General features: G+C 39.6%; 1 protein-coding gene across 1 annotated transcript in view; it reads left to right on the forward strand.

The window, feature by feature from the left end:
- The first annotated feature begins 22,560 nt into the window (after positions 1–22,560).
- SLC13A1 (solute carrier family 13 member 1) overlaps positions 22,561–23,657 on the forward strand; it is a 76,656-nt gene continuing 75,559 nt past the window's right edge. Inside the window, exon 1 of the mRNA XM_027102064.1 lies at positions 22,561–23,617. Within this exon, the coding sequence (XP_026957865.1) occupies positions 23,519–23,617 (99 nt within the window). The 5' untranslated portion in view covers positions 22,561–23,518. The remainder of the gene's footprint in view (positions 23,618–23,657) is intronic.

Genomic DNA, 23,657 nt, shown 5'->3' on the forward strand with positions numbered 1-23,657 from the left:
AAGTTTTATGACAGTACAAAGATGTCAGGAGCACTTTGTGGTTTGTTGTTTGTTTTTGGAATAATAATAGAATCAAAAGATGGAAAGGCAGAATTTTCAGGCCATATAGTGGTAGCTAGGGAGAACTGACTAGATGAAAGGAAGCTATGAAGATAGATCTTTGTTTAGAGCCGGAGGGACCTTATTTTACTCAGTAACTGCTTCTAAGAGGAAATGAACACCTACACTCCCTAGGACTAAATATAAAGAAAAGAGAGGCTTCTCACTACCCAAATTCCACTGAAGTAAAGAAAAGAGCTTTGGTTTGTCAAACAAAGGTTCCAAGGAACCTGTGGGAGCCTCTGAGAAAGCAGCCAACATAAGGGAAGGTCTTTGCCCTGCTCTAAGGCCTCACCCTCCGTGTGCCCAGCCAAGAGGAATGCTGTACCTGCCAGAGTTGCCTCCACGTGGCTCACCCAGGAGCATGTTCACTGGCCTCCATTTTGCTGGTGGGCCCAGATCAGAGCCGCCACTTCCCCTCAGTGACACCCCCAAGGAATCTACAGAGTACCTGCCTGAGTAGAAAAGATTCGTGGTAGACATGAGCCAAATAGCAATTTATCCTTCTTGTCACTTTTCCTAGTAGTCCAGACTGGATAGATTGTAGCAGCTATCACCACAAAATGTTTCAGAGAGAAATATTCCCTATAGATATGAAATTGGGACACATACTGTGTCTTTAAATAAGTAAACCACTAACTAGATAGAACTAAATGCCAGGAAAAGTAGCATCTGACGACCTGCTGAAAATGTCAGTTCTTTCATATTTTTCTTCCTCTGTATCCTGAATTTACAATAATAAAGTACATACATATTTCAGAGAATAGAAGCCAAATTGTTTTGAATTTGGGCGAGCATCTCAATTCCTTGAACATAATCGAGGGTTTTATAAATTCATGATTATCTCATTTGGTCAGTATTATTAAAAAACAGAATATCAAAAAGTGAATTTCTATATCACTAAAAGCAAAAACTTTTAATGTCAAAATGTATATTCCCCTATTTTCACATTTACCACCCTTTAGTATATTTTCCCTGTCCCTCAAGGCTGGCTCCCCATGGCCCTTTATTTCTCAGATCCCTTATCCAATCTATCTTCTGGTTGAATAGATTCCACCTTCTAAAAGTTCACGTTTAGTTTTGATTCCTCTCTTCCCTTCCCACTGTTGACATCAGTTTATGACACATCACCTGAATTATTGCAGAATGTTTTGAACACTTCTCAGGGTTGCCTGCTTCCAACTCATGAGATGCCATCTGTCATGACAACCCAGCACCTTGGGGCCAGGCTTACTGTACTTGGTGAATTTCCAACATTATGGAATCCACTTCCTAAGGTAGAAGTCAGAAATCAACCTTTCTGGATGCCTGGTAGCCAAGGCACAGGCGTGAGCCCCGGGCTCTGGGAATTAGGCTCACCCATGCCACACATTTGGATTCCAAAGTAGGTAAGTGGAGGAAGAGGCTCCGTGTGAATTCCATTTCACTGGCAAATGTTGTGGCCGGAAGTCTGCAGCATCCTGTGGCAGCAGCGTCTCAGGTGGCCATCTCGTGGGGAGCCAGTCCTGAGTGCGATGTAGGGTGTCATTCTTCAAAGTACCTTTGAGCCTAGTTTTCTTCAGCTCTCCCAGGGGTTCCATGCATCATCCAGTACTGTCAGTAAAGTCAGCTGGTTCTCCTTGCCTCTAATGACCCCAGAGTAATCTTTCTGTCCTCAATTCTTTTCATTCTTTTTTCTTTATTTTGCTCTACAGTAAGTATTTCCACTCTTTTATCTTCCAGGTCATTTATCTGTCCATCTGCCTCAGTTATTCTGCTATTGATTCCTTCTAGAGAATTTTAAATTTCATTCATTGTGTTGTTCATGATTGTTTGTTTGCTCTTTAGTTCTTCTAGGTCCTTGTTAAACGTTTCTTGTATTTTCTCCATTCTATTTCCAAGATTTTGGATATCTTTACTATCATTATTCTGAATTATTTTTCAGGTAGACTGCCTCTTTCCTCTTCATTTTTTTGGTCTGGTGGGTTTTTACCTTGCTCCTTCATCTGCTGTGCGTTTCTCTGCCTTCTCATTTTGCTTAACTTATGGTGTTTGGGGTCTCCTTTTCGCAGGCTGCAGGTCCATAGTTCCCATTGTTTTCAGTGTCTGCCCGCAGTGGCTAAGGTTGGTTCAGTGGGTTGTGTAGGCTTCCTGGTGGAGGGGCCTGGTGCTTGCGTTCTGGTGGATGAGGCTGGATCTTGTCTTTCTGGTGGGCAGGACCACGTCCAGTGGTGCGTTTTGGGGTGTCTGTGAACTTATTATGATTTTAGGCAGCCTCTCTGCTAATGAATGGGGTTGTGTTCCTGTCTTGCTAGTTGTTTGGCATGGGGTGTCCAGCACTGGAGCTTGCTGGTCGTTGAGTGGAATTGAATCTCAGCGTTGAGATGGAGATCTCTGACAAAGCTTTGGCCGTTTGATATTACGTGGGGCTGGGAGGTTTCTGGTGGACCAATATCCTGAACTCAGCTCTCCCACCTTGGAGGCTCAGGCCTGACCCCTGGCTGGAGCACCAAGATCCTGCCAGCCATACAGCTTATGTCCTGAACGAATATGTTCAAGAAGGCAGGGGAGCACTTGGCCCACAGTTTTCTCTTGATGTTGCTTGACTCCTTATAAACACATCTGGTTCTACAAGAATGAAGTCACTAACCTTCAACACACTCTTCCTTCAACATATAAAAGAAGGGTCGATCCACAGCTAGGGTGTTCATCAAGACTCTTCCCCAGCACTGGCATCGGACTGGACTTGTTTTGCCCACTGTGCAGCAAGCCAAAACACCGAGAGGCAGAGGTTTGCAGCAAAAAAGGGCTTATGCACAAAGCAGCCAAGACAGGGCAGGGGACGAAAAGAAAGAAGAACAAATCTCAAATTCATATTCTGGAAGGTAAGGGGCTAGGGGTATTTATGGGCTAAAGAAGCAGGGTCGTCTGAGGCATGAGGAACATGGGGAAGGTGACTGGAAGTAAGGAAAAGGCACTTTTAAAAAATTGAAGTATAGTTAATTTACAATGTTGTGTTAGCGTCATGTGTACAGCAAAGTGATTCAGTTATCTATCTATCTATCTATCTATCTATCTATCTATCTATATATATCCTTTTTCAGATTCTTTTCCATTACAAGTTATTGTAAGACATTGAATATAGTTCCCTGGGCTATATAGTAGGTCTTTGTTATTTATCTGTCTTATGCGTAGTAGTGTGTATAGGTTAATCCCATATTCCTAATTTATGTCCTACCCCATCCCCTCTGGTAACAATAAGTTTGTATGTCTATGAGTCTATTTGTGCTTTGTAAATACGTTCAATGTTATCACTTTTTTAGATTCCACATATAAGTGATATCATATGCTATTTGTCTTTTTCTGACTTACTTCACTTTATATGATAATCTCTAGGTCCATCCATGTTGCTTCAAATGGCATTATTTCATTATTTTTTATGTCTGAGTAATATTGCATTGTATATTATACCACATCTTCTTTATCCATTCATCCATTTATCCATTGGTAGCTTCCATGTCTTGGCTATTGTAAACAGTGCTGCAATGAACATTGGGGTGATGCAGATATAGGGTTTTTCTTTTTTAGCACTTTTTAAAAAGTATTAAATCTAGCTGATCATTTACTGGTCTTTCATGCCTCTGTCTTTCCATGGGAGGCACCACCCATCATATGCCAAAGTAGTTGGCGCCCATAGCACCCATTTCCTTGGAATGCTGAGTTGTCTGCCACTGGTCCTTCTAGCAGAAGCCTCACTAACATGTGCCAGGGCTCACTGCCAGGTGCCCTCAGCCTGGTTGCACATTGGCATGCAGATCAGAGGGCCTTGCAGCAAACCACCCAATGCAGGGCTTGTTGGGTTTTCAATTTCTACCCTGGTATTTTTGCAGAATTCTAAAGAAATCTCCCAAAGAGTTCATTTGGGCATCTGCAAAGATTTCAGTCTGAAATTATTTGAGTTGACTGATTCTACAGCTGGGATTTCAGTCTGTTTTCTCACTTTCTCCCCCTGTTCCCTTTCTTCTTTCTTTTAAGTTGAGTGACTTGGGCAATGCTGTTTCCTCTCTCTAAAGCTGCTGGTGGCATGGGGATTTCATAGATCACCTCACTCAGATTCTCTGGTAGGGACTAGTTTCAAAGCACTGACCCTCATCTATAATCACATTCACTGGCTGTCTGAGTCTTAACTCCTTGAAGTGGCAGAATCCTACTGATGCTGGGATAAATACTGACCTTCTGGAAAGGAACACTGTGTTTCAGGTCTTGGATCATCAAGAAGAAATGGTCAGAATGGCAAGCCTTGGACAAAGTCATCATTGTAATCTTTTTCCCTACAAAAAGTAGATTATTTTGTTTAATATAATTTTAATGTACATAATTTATAAGTAAGGAGTGGGCATAGGATATACTATCAGACTGTTTGTGTGTTATGTTATAATGGGATGTTAAATTACAGTGGAATGCAGAGGTGAGACAAGCATTGTCTTAGGGTGACCATGGCTTAAGTCAGCTTTCATCCATGAAAGTTCAGTTGCTCATCCCTGATATAAGGATTTGAAATATAAGATTCAAACGTCCAACTTCAGTTTTGCTTCTATAGCATATAGTTAACTCACCTTAATGTTGCAATAATAAATGCATCTATAAGTGCATCCCCAAGCATAACTCATGGGAGATTCATTTTATATTCCAGAGATTGCTTAGCTACAGTGTACAATAAACAGTGCTCCTTTTGGGATACGAGGATGCTTTGACCCTCAATTAGACATGGCTTTGATGGTTTTTTTTCTTAATTAATGGTGCGGATTTGTTCTGTGAGGCATCCATGCTTCCTGTGATGTGTAGCTGGCTAGGTTTAGATTGATCCTATGCCATGGGTTACAGGACAGAATTTTGGTTGGAAGAATCACAGACAGGATCACACTCATGCCTTTAATTCTATTAGAGTCATACTGAATCAGCTGCAAACATTTAAATATCAGGACATTTCACATAGAAGAATGTTTCTGACTTGTTTTTGAAACATCAAAAAAAAAAAAAAAATCAGACAATTTGGGACCTGTCATGTCTCATGCCATCTGGCTCTGAGGATGGCTGCCTCTTTCAGTGGGCCATCTACTTTCACTTTTACCGAGGTCCCCAGCCTGCTTTTCCCTTTCATATCTGACAGTCTGGTGTCTGAAAGCATTGGGTTTGCAATCTCTGCTTTAGTTGTTATCCATGGAAGGACAGTGGCCTTAATTAAATTACTTCCCTCCAGTGGTCCTCTCTGATGGAGGAGGCATGAATTTCCCCGTTACTTTCACCAAAAAGGCATTTTATTCTCTTAATGGGATTAAGCCCTGTGGCCTGTGAATTAGCAAGTCTATCAGGACCATAGAGAAGATCTGTCCCTAACAGACATTCTTGTAACTCAACTAATTTTTGACACTCAGAAAATAGATTTCTTTCAATGTTTAAAATTTTTAGTAAAATTATCTGTAAGCTGTCAGGATTTATAAAAGTCCTCTATACCATGAGCCAGTCTGCTCATGTCAGCCTCCATTCCTTTTGCCGCGTCATTCCCTCTAAGCAGGACACTCTCCCCAGGCCCTCTAAATATTCAAAATCTTTCCTTTTAGACCCAGTTTTATTCTCAGTTTCTGCCCTGGCTAAGGGGACCACATGATGCAATTTGTCTGTGATAGTCCCAGAGGAATTATTAACAGCATTTTTTTTAATTCTCAAAACTCTCCAGGTTTGAGTCCTACCCTTGGCTAACTCAATGATATCTGTGTTTGCAATTGCCATAACACAGAAGTGTCCATGTTCTAGAGTTTAGCAATTACAATTTTCTTATTGAATAGCAGAGTTCTTTGAGTAAGAGATTTCTTTTTATCAACATCAAATTTAATGGACACCTCTGACTACCTCCCTCATAAGACAAACTTCTTTTGAATAACAATAGATTATCTCTTATTTGTTTAGTTTAGCACTTCCCAAAATGTGGTTCAGGGACCCCTGTGGGTCTCTAGGACCCTTTCAGAAGGTCTGCCAGGTCAAACTATTTTAATAATATGACAAAGACATTATTTGCCTAATTCTCTCATTCTTTCACAAGTACACAGTGGAGTTTTACCTTTTCTTAAATTGAGATATAATTCACATGCTATAATGTTCACTCTTAATGAACATTATATTATATACCATTCAGTGGTTTTTAGTATATTCACAAAGTTGTGCAAACACCACCATTGTCTAATTCCAGAATACTTTCATAACCAAAAAGAAACCCCATAGCCATTAGCAGTTAATCCCCATTGTGCCCCTTTCCCCAACCCCTGGCAACTACTAATCTACCTTCTGTTTCTATGGATTTACCTATCCTGAGCATTTTATACATATGTTATTATGCCATATGTGTACTTTTGTGTTTGGCTTCTTTTATCTGGTATAATGTTTTCAAGGTTCATCCATGCTGTAGCATGTATCAGAATTTCACTCCTTTTTATGGCTGAATAATATTCCATTGTGTGGATATACCACATTTTTATCCATTCATCATTAAAGGACAGTTGGGTTGTTTCCATTTTTCAGATATTATGAAAAATGCTTCTGTAAACATTCATGTATAAGTTTTTGTGTGCAGACATGTTTTCATTTTTTCTTGGGTATATACCTAAATGTGGAATTGCTGAGTCATATAGTAGCATGATGGCATGAGACATGACAGGTCCCAAATGAGACCAGATGGCATGAGACATGACAGGTCCCAAATTGTCTGATTTTTTTTTGATGTTTTTTGGTGTTTAACTTTTTTGAGGAACTTCCAGAATGTTTTTCAAAGTGACTGTACAATTCAACGTTCCCACCAACCTTGTATAGGCTTCAATTTCTCTATATCCTTGTCACCACTTGTTACTGTCATCAGTCCTTTTTAATTCTAGCCATCCTAGTGGGTATAAAGCAGTCTTCCACTGTGATTTTGATTTGCATTTCTTTGGTGACCAGTGATCTTGAGTATCTTTTCATGTGCACATTTGCCATGTGTGTACCTTCTGTACAGAAGTGCCTATTCAAATCCTTTGCTCAGTTTTTAAAAATTGTTATTTATGTTATTTGTGTTATTACATCTTTTTATTGTTGAGTTGTAATCATTTTTATATATTCTGGTTACTAGACTCTTATCAGATATACGATTTGCAAATATTTTCTCCCATTCTGTGGGTTGTCTTTTCACTTTCTTGGAGCACAAGAGTCTTTAATTTTGATGAAGTTCAATTTTTCCAGTTTTACTTTGGTTACTTGTGTTTTTCGTATCATATCTAAAATAACCAATGCCAGGAGTGTGGGGGGCTGGGTGAAATGGGGAAAGGTGGTCAAAAGGTACAAACTGCCAGGAAAAAATAAGTCAGTCATGGGGATGTAATGTACAGCACAGTAACTATAGTTAATTGCGTATTGAAAGTTTCTAAGAGAGTAAATCTTCAAAGTTCTCACCCCACACACACAGATTTGCAACCATCCTTGGTGATGGATGTTAACTAGACTTATCGTGGTGATCATTTTTCAACATGTACAAATATCAAATGATTAAGTTATACACATGAAACTAAATAAGTCAATTATATATAAAAAAATAGATTAAAGCCAACAAAAACAAACAAATAACCAATGGCAAATCCAAGGTAACAGATATTTAAACCTATGTTTCTTCTAAGAATTTTACAGTTTTGATTCTTACACTTAGTTCTTTGATCCATTTTGAGTTAATTTTTGTATACAGTGTGAGGCACTATTGCATTTTTTTGCATGTAGATATTCAGTTGTCCCAGCACTATTTATTGAAAAGACTCTTCTTTCCCCATTGGAGTGTCTTGGTACCTCATCATAGTAGTTTTACTTTTTCTTTTTTTTTTTTTTTTTACTTTTTTAAATATAATTTTTAAAGGTTACACTCCATTTACAGTTATTACAAAATATATTCCCTGTGTTGTACAGTACATCCTTGTAACCTATCTTACACCCAAAAGTTTGTACCTCCTACTCCCCCATTCCTATGTTGTACCCCCCGGCACCACTGGCAATCACTAGTTTGTTCTCTGTATCTGCGAGTTGGCTTCTTGTTTGTTATATTCACCAGTTTGTCATATATTTTAGATTCCACATATAAGTGATATCATACAGTATTTGTCTTTCTCTGTCTGACTTATTTTACTAAGCATAATGCCCTCCAAGTCCATCCATGTTGATGCAAATGGCAAAATGTTGCTCTTTTTTATGGCTGAGTAGTATTGCATTGTTTATATATGCCACATCTTCTTTACCCATCCTCTGTTGATGGACACTTAGGCTGTTTTCATATCTTGACAATTGTAAATAATGCTGCTATGAGCACTGGGGTGCCTGTGTCTTTTTGAATTAGTATTTTTGTTTTTTCATATATATACCCAGGAGTGGAGTTGCTGGGTCATATGGTAGTTCTATTTTTAGAGAGTAGTTTTACTTGTGCCTGATTTTTTCTTGCTTCTAAGTTAGTCTTGACCAGTTGCTCCTTTCACCCAAGTTCAAAGTGCACATTCCCAGACCAAGCACTGGCTGCTAGATAATTTGCTGGGAAACTGCTTTACAGAAAAACATCAAAGGTGAAACAGGGCAGTGCAGAATGATGAAGATGAAAACACAGACTGTCATTATACTCTGTAGGGCCTTTCAAATTATGTATGGATACTAGGCTTTTCTTTTCCCATAGTGGAGAGGCATTGATATGTCCAAACAGGAAAGTAATATGGTCAGATTCATTTGGGAAGAGCTTTCTGGTGGCACTGTGGAGGATGTATCATTGGGTAAGTTTTTAGGAATGGAGACATAGACCAGTTAGGAGGCCAGTAATCGTAGGGGATGGCAAGAGCCTGAACAAAGAGCAGTGGTCTTGGAGATGAGGGAGGCGAGAAATTTGAGAGCATTGCAGTGGTAAAGTGAAGAGACCTCGATGATGGATGCAGTGGGGAGGTGGGGATGAGAAGACAGAGTCAACATAATGTTCAGATCGCTGGTGGATGGGGGCGGGGAGCCTTCTTGATGCCATGACAGAGTGACTCCACATTCTAGTTCACCTGGGACTCTCCTAATTTTAGTACCGAAAGTCTCACGTCCCAGAAAACTCTCAGTCCTGGGAAAACTGGTACAATTTTTTGCCCTATTCACGAGCCTGATATGTTGGCTCCTGAGGTCACCACACCAGGCACCTTCATGGCCACTAAGCTGCCACCTCCCCAATCTCTGCCAAGTTTTATAAATTAATGTATTTGCATCCCGCTTTCAGTTCCTGATCCAAGAAAAAATTACTCATCTGGGCAGGACATAAGAGCAATTGACCAGGGTGCTCTGTAGACCCCTCCTTTCAGTGGCTGCACTCCGTTTCCCATATTCCCCATAGCAAACAAGACAGGCTACTCAGAAATGACTCTAGCTCCTGTGTCTTTAGATAGGCTCACTTTAGGAGCCCTGTGCTCTGTGCCTTCCTCGCTAGTTGGCATCCAAGTATGCTGTCCCATATGAAGTCGGAACTAGTGGTGAGTTGGGTGAAAAGAGCACAAGCTTTGGAATCAAACAAATCTGGATCTGGACTTGGTCTGAGTGACCTTAAGCAAGTTACTTCACCTCCTGAAGCCTCATCCGTAAAAATGAGATTGCCATTGGAAATCAAGGGTATGACAAAATACTAGCCATCAGTAATTTGATTCTTCTTTCCTTGGGTCTTTATAATTTCAGGGGATGCCTCCTTCCCCTGAGGGGAGCGTTTGAGGTCCTTCCACTCTTTCAGCCTTGCTGCTTCCCGGTTCAGATTTTCTGTTTCCCCAGCAGACTCTGCCAAGATGCTGAGTGGCTGGCGCTGAACCTGCCTGGGAGGTAACATCCCCACAGGAGAAAAGAAAGGAAAGAATGGCCTGGAGGAAATATGCTAGTGGTTTCCAGGACTATTAGGTTCACACTAACTCCACAGGTGATTTCCTGGTTGACTGTTTATAGAGTCACACATAGGCATTCATACATATTTAATACTGACAACATTTCCTTTCTAGAAAGAATGAACATTTCTAATTTTTAAATAATGATTGATGGATAATCCTTCTTTGTTTGGAGAAATCAATGCCACAATAAGTATAATAACTAACATTTCTTATCCAGACAAATGCATATTTTGAAGTATAGAAGGATTGGTTTGTGAAGTTGAAAGTAACTTATGCCTTAGAAAAAACTGTTTATGTCCTTGTTGGCATTTTATATAAAATATATATATATATATATATATATATATATATATATATACACATACATATGAGTCTAGTAACCAGAATATATAAAATGCCAGCCAAGGAGTGGAAAGGTGGACATAATCATATGTGTAATCTAAGTTTCTGGGAAGGTAGATTTCAAAAATTTTATAGGAAATGTGAATTTGTGCTCAAAGACAGGAAAATGCCATCCTGATGGTCAACAGGGCAAAAGTCATTGCTATTAACTGTATGTATATCAGAGAGTGAGGTGTCTGCCTAGAAAGGGAGATGATTCAGTAGGCCTGAGTTAATGATAGTATCCAAAAGCTACTTTCTAATGCGAGAGTGTCAACTTGAAGGGAGGTACTTGGAGAAGGGAGCTTGCTGAATACATTATCAATGATTTTGAATAAAAATGGGGTGGACACTCATTAAATATGTGTATAGCATGCATGTGATGAATTACAGAAGTCATGGCAATTTAAAGCATGTGTAAAAAAATCTAACATGATGAAAATTAGTAGGGAAAATTTGCCGTATTTACTAAAATGACAAGACAGAGATTCCTTAGCTATAGCACATAGAAAAATAGTTTCAAAGTTTATGGAATAGCAAGCTCAAAATATTTCAGCAATGTCATGGGGCAAATGCAGCCGGTGTTGCTATAGGAACCACATCCAGAACCAGGGAGGTGATAGTCCGGTTCTGTTCCTGTCTGCCAAACAGCATCTGCAATAGAGCATTGAACTCAGGCACCAGCCAGGGATATAGAAAAAGACTAGTCCATGTTCTTAATTTAAGATGAGCTCCCAAGATTGTGAAGAAACTTAAAATCTGAGACGTGAGAAATGGTTGAAGCAAATGGGTAAGGGAAGACTTCAAATATATAAAGGTTGTCATGTGGAAGAGCAGCTTGATTTCCCTCCCAGTGATCCCAAAAGCAGAATTAAAACAGTAGATGGAAGCTACAGGAAGACAAATTTTGGCTCAACTTCCAGGGAAAAAAAAATCTAAGAGAGAAGAGAGGGGATATTTAAATATGGAATGAGGGATGAGTCATTCAAGAATGGGCTGGGAAAGAATGGGCTTTTGGGCACCGATATTTCCTGGGGGGGCTAGAACAATTTTCCAAACCAGAGATGCTATGATTCTCTAAAAGTAGAGAAAACCACATTAGATCAAGACTCTTGCCGTGAAATTTTATAATTAGTTATTTTAGGGACTGTGAAAATGGAGATTATTATGAAAGATACCAGAGTGCTCAGAATTAACTGCCCTCCCATAGCGCTTGTCTTAAGCTCTACGAAGCCACCAGGAGTTCTTGGCTGTATACATGCTGTCTTCCCCATTCGATGGCAAGGTCCCTTGTGAAGGGACAGTATCTTATTCACATCAATGCAATCACTACAAGAGTCTATTTTATTAGCCCTGTTTCTTTTAAAAACCTCCCAGAATTCAAACTATTCCTCACCCCTATCATTTTTTTTTTTTTTGCGGTACGCAGGCCTCTCACTGTTGCGGCCTCTCCCGTTGCGGAGCACAGGCTCCAGACGCGCAGGCCCAGCGGCCATGGCTTACGGGCTTAGTTGCTCCGCGGCATGTGGGATCTTCCCGGACCGGGGCACGAACCCACATCCCCTGCATCGGCAGGCGGACTCTCAACCACTGCGCCACCAGGGAAGCCCCCCCTATCATTTTATATCATGTTTATCCAGGCCAGAAGTATAAATTAAGCTGACCCCTCATGGTCTGTCCATTAATGTGGTTTAACTGTACAGTCCTACAAATGAAGAAGAAAATATTGTTCTGAAAATGTACCTCTGTGAGTCTATGGTAAAGAAAATGGACAAAAATGAAAGCATAAATAACTTGTCAGAACAAATGTTGGTATTTTTCTTCATAAGGTTGTAAGTAGTCACGAGGCACACATTTCCTTCCCTTAAACGATGAGTTGCCTCTATAAGCAACCATTTTGAACCGAAAGCCACCAAACCCAAATAGTAGCAAAGTCAAGTGGTGAAGAGTAGTGAATGCTGTAGCTATGCCAGAAGAAAGTTACTCCATGCGGGCCCCCGGCTGACTCCTTGTATTCATGTTAACGACATGTTGTGAGATATTCCACACTTAGGTAAAAATGAATTTCCAAGGAAGATGGGTCAGCCTCACAGTAAGCTGGATTGTGTCAATGCCACTTGCTACACTTAAAATGAAATCACCTTTAGAAACTTTTTCTTTTCATTGTCATCAAGGACAAGAGATGTACCGAGCTCAAATGGACAATATTTTTGGTAGCAAAATGGTGGGAGAAATACCAATTTTTTTCTGAGGGAGAAAAATGGACCCATTTGGCTATGAGCAACAAAACAGTGAATTCATAGCAGCACTAACGTTACCAGGGGAGAACTTGTACCTTTCTAGTTTCTTTAAACTGGTCTCGAGCTATACCCAAACCAGTTTCTGATTGCCTAACTGAACCCTGTGAAATCCTTTTGACTCTAGAAAAGAAGTGAGCACTTGGATCAGCTGGGATCACAGGGTTGTTCTATGTGATCTATTGCTGGGGATCCTCAGCTTCCATTTTTTGGAGTCCTGGAGTCATAGCAGTCCTCTCAGAGCACCTTACACTCTGGTCTGCTTTCCCACCCAGGTGCTGACAATAAATGCTACATTTGGGAGTCCTGGTTCACCTCTGCATACCCTGAAAGTTCTCATGAGGAGTCCCAAACTGCCTCCTGTGTGAAAGCTGCTGGAATAGGACTATTTCATAAGGCAACTGGGCAGGCAGGTGAGGGACAAGCAGGGAGCGGGAATAAACAGAGTTCTAGACATTTTTGAGTAGCTTTTTTCAGTTTCCTTTTCTAACAATGTGCTAAGTGTTCCAGAATGTCCTTTCTCTTCCATTCTCCCCAACATCCCCCTCTTCCTTCCTCCATCCCTGAATCTTCCCGTCTCATCCCCCAGAGAGCCCAAGATAAAGACATGGTCAGGCTTAGTCAAGAGAAAACCATCCCGTGCACCCTGGTGGAGGGTGTGACCAGTTGTGTCTGGGCAGGAGTGCTAAGGTGTCCAGGAAGCTGCTGTTCTTGCCAAAAATAGATCTGCCTCTTGTGGAATTTGCTTTGCTTCTCGGTTCATGGGAGTTCAGGTCACCACCTCATAGGACACAGTTCAGTCTTTCTCTGTTCAGTCAGTCATTTACTTCACGGAATTAGAGGAATGATTATTGAAGTTGTGGTTAATAATGAACAATATACCAATTTAGGTGTCTAGGGAGTTGCGCATGAATCTGGAGTCTCTAGGGTAGATTATCCTACCCTAGGTAATGCCTTTATCCTTTATTTTAGGAAATGAAAATAAAAACTGATACAGTTCATTGACATGGGCCTGGAAATTGCACTACATACACATTATCTGTACATTTCATCAAGAGAATTCATCACCTTAAAGAATACAACAGTGAGCATGAAGAAATCGAAAATATTAAAAAGTGCCAAAGTAAATGACTACTGGATGCTAATTACGAGGGGGAAAAAATGATCTTAGTTTTCATAGTATCTGAAAAGGTTTTAGGGCACAGCTCACATACGGAACTCAGGGAGTAAACACTTTACAGTACAGTGTCTGGAAATGATAGAATTTATGATGATAACTGGAATATATAAATGGGGATACACGATGAGTGAGTTTCAGAATTAGGGACTAGTGAAGGCCTAGAAACAAATGACTGTGAAGAGAAAATCTGTCTTACATTCCTGCCTCTATAGTCTCAGCAATAGCAATCAAGTCAAAATGGCATGCACTTTGGCATCCACAAATTCTAAGAATGAAGCCAATGTGGTCTTTTTATGTACAAATGTGCCTGGCTGCTTTCACCAACAGGAAAAGCATTTTGACTTTTCTTTCCTTGGTCAAAGCATACACTCAGCATACACACTTTCTCATCTAAGTATTTATGGGTATATTTGGAATGGAGCAAATACTCCCCCACTGAACAAGCCATACGTCTTTGAAAACCTAAATACTTAATTGAAGAACTGCTCCTGTGGGCTTTCCTGGTGGCGCAGTGCTTGAGGGTCCACCTGCCGGTGCAGGGGACGCGGGTTTGTGCCCCGGTCCGGGAGGATCCCGCATGCCGCGGAGCGGCTGGGCCCGTGGGCCGTGGCCGCTGGGCCTGCGCGTTCGGAGCCTGTGCTCCGCGATGGGGGAGGCCACGGAAGTGAGAGGCCCGCGTACCGCAAAAAAACAAAACAAAACAAAAAAGAACTGCTCCTGTAACCCATACTATATAAGCAATGGGGTTAATTTGTTCCCATTTATCTATATTTATAGGCAAATTTAGAGAAATTTTTCACTGAGTAGTCACTTGTTGCTTTGCTAGGGTTTATTGAGGATTTAAGACTTACATGCATTTTTAAAATAGTAATTAATGTCAGTGTGTCTACTCACAGGGAGATGCATCTTACAGATACTATGTCAATGATTCTCAAATTTTAGTGTGCATAAAAACTATATAGGGAGCCAACTAAACATGAAGCCACATTTTGACCTAATAGGGCAGGGACTCTGCACTTTTGTCAAGCACTCCAGGTTATTTGAATACAGTTGGCCAAAGGAGCTTCCCAGGTGGGTCCATGGAAAGTCAGGAATTGTCAGGATGGATTTATAGAAAGCAGCAGATTTGAGATGAGTCTACTGGGTCAAACTTCAAGGATGGGTGGGATTTAAAGACAGAGAAGGGAAGCATTTCCTTGGAAGAGGGAAAGGCCTGAAGAAGAGCACAAATTTGAGAGTAAATATGGCATAAGAAAGAGAAAACCATAAAACAAGCCTGAGAGAAGCCTAAGGGATGGCACATAAAGTCTGGTTTCCTTTTCCCCCATGTTGATTGTCTACACAACTAAAGTCTTTATGAAAATAAGCAGAATATATAAAGAAGGAATCTTTCTATTTGTGGCTGAACCTGCTTTTCACATAAGGTATGTCCAATCATAAGTCTCAATGGACATTAAGAAAGCAAGCCCTAGAGCTACAGTCCCTAAGCCAACCAAACCATGTACATACATACAAATGCTAGGTTTCAGGTTTTAGTGTGTGGTGTCAAACTAATAGTCATTATGGTAGACACGTGACATAGTACCAAAAACACCCCACATTGCCTTAGGTCCCAGAAATAACTGGATTTAAATCATTATACCACTTAGTACCTGGGAATTTTACTTGGCCTCTTTGAATTTTAGTTTCCGAATCTGTAAAGAGAAACAATTATAAAAATACACACCGTACCAATCCCTTGTATTGGTTTTTTTTTTTTAACACATCTTTATTGGAGTATAATTGCTTTACAGTGTTGTGCTATTTTATGATGTACAACAAAATGAATCAGCTATATGCATACATATATCTCCACATCCCCTCCTTCTTGAGCCTCCCTCCCATCCACCCTCCCTATCCCACCCTTCTAGGTCATCACAAAGCACCGAGCTGATCTCCCTGTGCTATGCAGCAGCTTCCCACTAGCTATTTTACATTTGGTAGTGTATATATGTCAGTGCTACTCTCTCACAATGTCCCAGCCTCCCCTTCACCCCCATGACCTCAAGTCTGTTCTCAAAGTCTGCATCTTTATTCCTGCCCTATCACTAGGTTCATCAGTACCATTTTTCTAGATTCCATATATATGAGTTAGCATATGGCATTTGCTTTTCTGACTTACCTCACTCTGTGTGACAGACTCTAGGTCCATCCACCTCACTACAAATAAGTCAATTTCGTTCCTTTTTATGGCTGAGTAATATTCCATTGTATATATGTGCCACATCTTCTTTATCCATTCGTCTATCAATGGACATTTAGGTTGTTTCCATGTCCTGCTATTGTAAATAGTGCTGCAATGAATATTGTGGTACATGTATGTTTTTGAATTATGGTTTTCTCAGGGTATATACCCAGTAGTGGGATTGCTGGATCATATGGTAGTTCTATTTTTAGTTTTTTAAGATATCGCCATACTGTTCTCCATAGTGGCTGTACCAATTTATATTCTTACCAACAGTGCAGGAGGGTTCCCTTTTCTCCACACCCTCTCCAGCATTTACTTTTTCTAGATTTTTTGATGATGGCCATTCTGACCGGTGTGAGGTGATAACCTCATTGTGGGTTATTTATTTTTTTTTAGCATCTTTATTGGAGTATAATTGCTTTACAGTGTTCTGTTAGTTTCTGTTGTGTAACAAAGTGCATCAGCTATACGTACACATATATCCCCATATCCCCTCCATCTTGTGTCTCCTTCCCACCCTCCCTACCCCACCCCTCTAGGTGGACACAAAGCACAGAGCTAATCTCCCTGTGCTATGCAGCTGCTTCCCACTAGCTATCTGTTTTACATTTGGTAGTGTATATATGTCCATGCCACTCTCTCACTTCATCCCAGCTTACCCTTCCCCCTCCATGTCCTCAAATCCATTCTCTACGTCTGCATCTTTATTCCTGTCCTGCCCCTAGGTTCTTCAGAATCTTTTTTTTTTTTAGATTCCATATATATGTGTTAGCATATGGTATTTGTTTTTCTCTTTCTGACTTATTTCACTCTGTATGACAGACTCTAGGTCCATCCACCTCACTACAAATAACTCAATTTCATTTCTTTTTATGGCTGAGTCATATTCCATTGTATATATATGCCACATCTTCTTTATTCATTCATCTGTCGATGGACACTTAGGTTGTTTCCATGTCCTGGTTATTGTAATCAGAGCTGCAGTGAACATTGTGGTACATGAATCTTTTTGAATTATGGTTTTCTCAGGGCATATGCCCAGTAGTGGGATTGCTGGGTCATATGGTAGTTCTACTTTTTAGTTTTTTAAGGAGCCTCCATACTGTTCTCCATAGTGGCTGTATCAATTTACATTCCCACCAACAGTGCATGAGGGTTCCCTTTTCTCCACACCCTCTCCAGCATTTATTGTTTGTAGATTTTTTGATGATGGACATTCTGACTGGTGTGAGATGATATCTCATTGCAGTTTTGATTTGCATTTCTCTAATGATTAGTGATGTTGAGCATTCTTTCATGTGTTTGTTGGCAGTCTGTGTATCTTCTTTGGAGAAATGTCTATTTAGGTCTTCTGCCCATTTTTGGATTGGGTTGTTTGTTTTTTTGTTATTAAGCTGCATGAGCTGCTTATAAATTTTGGAGATTAATCCTTTGTCAGTTGCTTCATTTGCAAATATTTTCTCCCATTCTGAGGGTTGTCTTTTCGTCTTGTTTATGGTTTCCTCTGCTGTGCAAAAGCTTTGACGTTGCATTAGGTCCCATTTGTTTATTTTTGTTTTTATTTCCATTTCTCTAGGAGGTGGGTCAAAAAGGATCTTGCTGTGATTTATGTCACAGAGTGTCCTGCCTATGTTTTCCTCTAAGAGTTTGATACTTTCTGGCCTTACATTTAGGTCTTTAATCCATTTTGAGCTTATTTTTGTGTATGGTGTTAGGGAGTGATCTAATCTCATACTTTTAAATGTACCTGTCCAGTTTTCCCAGCACCGCTTATTGAAGAGGCTGTCCTTTCTCCACTGTACATTCCTGCCTCCTTTATCAAAGATAAGGTGACCATATGTGCATGGATTTATCTCTGGGCTTTCTATCCTGTTCCATTGATCTGTCTTTCTGTTTTTGTGCCAGTACCATACTGTCTTGATTACTGTAGCTTTGTAGTATAGTCAGGAGTCCCTGAAGTCAGGGAGCCTGATTCCTCCAGCTCCGTTTTTCGTTCTCAAGATTGCTTTGGCTATTCGGGGTCTTATGTTTCCATACAAATTGTGAAATTTTTTGTTTTAGCCCTGTGAAAAATGCCAATGGTAGTTTGATAGGGATTGCATTGAATCTGTAGATTGCTTTGGGTAGTAGAGTCATTTTCACAATGTTGATTCTTCCAATCCAAGAACATGGTATATCTCTCCATCTATTTGTACCATCTTTAATTTCTTTCACCAGTGTCTTATAATTTTCTGCATACAGGTCTTTTGTCTCCTTAGGTAGGTTTATTCCTAGGTATTTTATTCTTTTTGTTGCAATGGTAAATGGGAGTGTTTTCTTGATTTCTCTTTCAGATTTTTCGTCATTAGTGTATAGGAATGCCAGAGATTTCTGTGCATTAATTTTGTATCCTGCTACTTTACCAAATTCATTGATTAGCTCTAGTAGTTTTCTGGTAACATCTTTAGGATTCTCTATTTATAGTATCATGTCATCTGCAAACAGTGACAGCTTTACTTCTTCTTTTCCGATTTGGAGTCCTTTTATTTCCTTTTCTTCTCTGATTGCTGTGGCTAAAACTTCCAAAACTATGTTGAATAAGAGTGGTGAGAGGGGGCAACCTTGTCTTGTTCCTGATCTTAGTGGAAATGCTTTCAGTTTTTCACCATTGAGGACGACGTTGGCTGTGGGTTTGTCGTATATGGCCTTTATTATGTTGAGGAAAGTTCCCTCTATGCCTACTTTCTGCAGGGTTTTTATCATAAATGGGTGTTGAATTTTGTCGAAAGCTTTCCCTGCATCTATTGAGATGATCATATGGTTTTTCTCCTTCAATTTGTTAATATGGTGTATCACGTTGATTGATTTGCGTATATTGAAGAATCCTTTCATTTCTGGAATAAACCCCACTTGATCATGGTGTATGATCCGTTTAATGTGCTGTTGGATTCTGTTTGCTAGTATTTTGTTGAGGATTTTTGCATCTATGTTCATCAGTGATATTGGCCTGTAGTTTTCTTTCTTTGTGACATCCTTGTCTGGTTTTGGTATCAGGGTGATGGTGGCCTCGTAGAATGAGTTTGGGAGGGTTCCTCCCTCTGCTATATTTTGGAAGAGTTTGAGAAGGATAGGTGTTAGCTCTTCTCTAAATGTTTGATAGAATTCGCCTGTGAAGCCATCTGGTCCTGGGCTTTTGTTTGTTGCAAGGTTTTTAATCACAGTTTCAATTTCAGTGCTTGTGATTGGTCTGTTCATATTTCCTATTTCTTTCTGATTCAGTCTTTGCAGGTTGTGCCTTTCTAAGAATTTGTCCATTTCTTCCAGGTTGTCCATTTTATTGGCATAGAGTTGCTTGTAGTAATCTCTCATGATCTTTTGTATTTCTGCAGTGTCAGTTGTTATTTCTCCCTTTTCATTTCTAATTCTATTGATTTGAGTCTTCTCCCTTTTTTTCTTGATGAGTCTGGCTAATGGTTTATCAATTTTGTTTATCTTCTGAAAGAACCAGCTTTTAGTTTTATTGATCTTTGCTATCGTTTCCTTCATTTCTTTTTCATTTATTTCTGATCTGATTTTTATTTATTTCTTTCCTTCTGCTAACTTTGAGGGTTTTTTGTTCTTCTTTCTCTAATTGCTTTAGGTGCAAGGTTAGGTTGTTTATTCGAGATGTTTCCTGTTTCTTAAGGTAGGATTGTATTGCTATAAATTTCCCTCTTAGAATTGCCTTTGCTGTATCCCATAGATTTTGGGTCGTCGTGTCTCCATTGTCATTTGTTTCTAGGTATTTTTTTATTTCTTCAGTGATCACTTCATTTTTAAGTAGTGTATTGTTTAGCCTCCATGTGTTTGTATTTTTTTGTTTGTAGATTTTTTGATGATGGCCATTCTGACTGGTGTGAGATGATACCTCATTGCAGTTTTGTTTTGCATTTCTCTGATGATTAGTGATGTTGAGCATCCTTTCGTGTGTTTGTTGGCAATCTGCATATCTTCTTTGGAGAAATGTCTATTTAGGTCTTCTGCCCATTTTTGGATTGGGTTGTTTGTTTTTTTGTTATTGAGCTGCATGAGTTGCTTGTAAATTTTGGAGATTAATCTTTTGTCAGTTGCTTCATCTGCAAATATTTTCTCCCATTCTGAGGTTTGTCATTTCATCTTGTTTATATTTTCCTTTGCTGTGTAAAAGCTTTTAAGTTTCATTAGGTCCCATTTGTTTATTTTTGGTTTTATTTCAATTTCTCTAGGAGGTGAGTCAAAAAGGATCTTGCTGTGATTTGTCATAGAGTGTTCTGCCTATATTTTCCCCTAAGAGTTTTATAGTGTCTGGCCTTACATTTAGGTCTTTAATCCATTTTGAGTTTATTTTTGTGTATGGTGTTAGGGAGTGTTCTAATTTCATTCTTTTACATGTAGCTGTCCAGTTTTCCCAGCACCACTTATTGAAGAGGATGTCTTTTCTCCATTTTATATTCTTGCCTCCTTTGTGAAAGATAAGGTGACCATATGTGCATGGGTTTATGTCTGGGCTTTCTATACTGTTCCATTTATCCATATGTCTGTTTTTGTGCCAGTACCATACAGTCTTGATTACTGTAGATTTGTAGTATAGTCTGAAGTCAGTGAGCCTGATTCCTCCAGCTCAGTTTTTTTCTTTCTCAGGATTGCTTTGGCTATTCAGGGTTTTGTGTTTCCATACAGAGTGTAAAACTTTTTGTTCTAGTTCTGTGAAAAATGCCATTGGTAATCTGATAAGGATTGCATTAAATCTGTAGATTGCTTTGGGGAGTACAGTCATATTCACAATGTTGATTCTTCCAATCCAAGAACATGGTATATCTCTCCATCTGTTTGTATTGTCTTTGATTTCTTTCATCAGTGTCTTATAGTTTTCTGCATACAGGTCTTTTGTCTCCTTAGGTAGGTTTATTCCTAGGTATTTTATTCATTTTTTCCAATGGTAAATGGGAGTGTTTCCTTAATTTCTCTTTCTGATTTTTCATTGTTAGTGTATAGGAATGAACTGTATTGGGTTTTGAAGACTAAATGAGGTAGTAACCTTCCTGACACAAAGCAGTTGATTGTAAATGGATGAGCAGTATTTGTAATATTTTTATATTCATAGAGATGTTTTAAATGGACTAATCCATAGTTACACAATGGTGTGATTCATTTTAGGTCAGATAGATAAAACAGCACAATTCTGATGTAGTAAGAGAGATATATGTTTTTCTATACAAATAAGAGATGAAAGTTGACAAGTGTGGAACTGGTTAGCACCGTGATGTGATTTGAAAGATACCTCAAGATGTGTTTCCAAGTGGCCCAAAGTCTCCCATTAGAGTTTCATTCCCTGCTGGCTCTTGCAGAGGTGTGCCGCTCATATTAGTCTTTTGTGTTTAGTGTAAATTGTTTTCTCAGATCTTTTATCTCAACGACAATGGAGAGAAAACCCCTGAGGAAAAGGAAATTGGCTGGACGTAAAGCAAAGGTAGAACCATTTTGTGATAAAGGGCAGCCACAGAAGATGGAGCTGGCTAGAACCTCAGGCCATAATAGGAGGGACCTGCAAGACCCGGTCTGGTGAGAAATGGGAGCCAGAATAGAGAAAACAGAGCACTGAGAGGAGGCCCTGACAAAATGTCAAGTGTTTTACCTTTAGCCTTTGTCTGGCTTGAGTGCCACTGTTCCCTGCATGCATAGGCCTTCATTTCCATTAAATATCATACAAATACCTTTTCATTTTTGGTATCATCTCACAGAGTAAGATCTTCTAAGATGAGAAAATGAGGCTCAAATGGTCTCACCAAGTGGCTGAAGGAAATCTGAGAACAGACATGGTTTCTTCAAAAAATATATATAAAAATAGCATGCAATGAACTGTACTGAGTGTTATATAGAAAAAAAAGTATCAAAACTGCTTTAACTCTCCTCCTTTAATGTGTTTTTTAACGCTTTTATTACTGCTCACTATTTACTACTATTATTTATAATTACCCTCCTTTTTTTCACCTGAGAAATTCAAGATGTAATGTGCCTTTCTGGTTTGGAGACTTTTTTTCTGCTTACTGATTTTCCTGAATCACTATATATGATATATCTTTAGAAATTTAGACTTTTAGAGGCGAAAAAATGTTTTCTCATCCGCATTAACAATACAGTGAGGTGAGTGTTGGTGAAAGAATTATCTTTCTTGAAGGGAAAAGAAGGCAGAGTTATATTCATGGGGCATAGAAATAAGGTCTAAATGCTAACCACAGATTATTTAAAACTAAGGTTATTTGTGGCAAGAGAAATTGACTATAGATTATAGAAGGAAATGTGTTTTGTTTATACCTAGAGCCAGATGCATAGTAGTTGTTTAGTTGAGGTTTGTTGTATGATTAATTTATGACACAATGAGAAACTAACCAGTGAGTCCCTAGCCCTGAGGTGTTTCAAAACAGATCCTCCATGTCACTGTCAGAACAGTTCCTGTTTACACACACACACTCCTCTTGAATGGCCATATCTCTGTACAAATTATCTCTGTACAAATTCCCTGATAATTATACAGTCAATATAGTCAGTATCAGCGCAATAGTATCAACTCAGTTCTGAAAAAGTCTTACAGGTGAGGGCTTATGGAAGACTTTATGGTAACTTTTGGTTTCCTATCCAAAGAGGTCATAGAGTCCAAGAAACACGGAACTTTGCTTTCGAACAGTGAAGAAATTATTGTGCAACTGAGTGTGGTACTGGGGAGAAAAATACTATTCACTCTCAGAAGCAGTGGTATTTATCTTTTGAATGAGAACAGAGAAGTCCTAAATGAGAGCGGTCAGGAGCTCTCCTCTGAGCCAAACTCCACAAAGGCAGTGCATTCGGCTGCCTCAATACCTTATCTGAGAAGTCCCAGAAGAACCCATCTGTAGCAAAAACTTGCCTTTTCACACTGGAATTCCTACTACTGGGGTTGCTATTTCGATTCACAAACTGAAAATGAGCTTCACTGGAAAGGGTACTGGAGCCACCCAGTAAAGACCTGCTCAAGGCACCACGCAAGTGTGGAGCCTCCAATTCAGGGAACATCAAAAGGTAAGGAGGGGCCTCATCGTGGGCAGACTCAGCCAGCCTCATGGTTTGCCTTCTCCTAGACTTGGCCAGTTCACATTCCAGTTAATGTGCACAGACTAAATCAGGACAGTTTTGCCCTTCAAAAACATAACAGAAAATGGTCTTTGAGTTCTTGCAAACACTCTTGAGCTTATCTCTCCATGTGAATTGTGACAGTAAAACAATAAAAATCGAGATTTAATTTTAACTCGTTGGTGAGTCTGGGGCAGTAAATGAAGACGATGGGCTAGAGAAATATTAATCCAGGTTGGCTATTTAACGTCTGCCTTTTTTTGGAGGAGAACACTATTGAAGGCACCAGTTTGGGACAATGAAATTCTTCAGTTATATTTTAGTTTATCGCCGGTTTCTCCTTGTACTTTTCACTCTGTTGATTTTATTGCCACTGCCACTCATCCTCCGCAACAAGGTAAGTGAACCCGGAGAATGGGCTGGTGGGTTTTCTGATT

This window comes from Aethalodelphis obliquidens, unplaced genomic scaffold (genome assembly GCF_003676395.1).
Source record: "Aethalodelphis obliquidens isolate GAN/ISIS:26980383/991018 unplaced genomic scaffold, ASM367639v1 scaffold5, whole genome shotgun sequence".
NCBI lineage: Eukaryota > Metazoa > Chordata > Mammalia > Artiodactyla > Delphinidae > Aethalodelphis > Aethalodelphis obliquidens.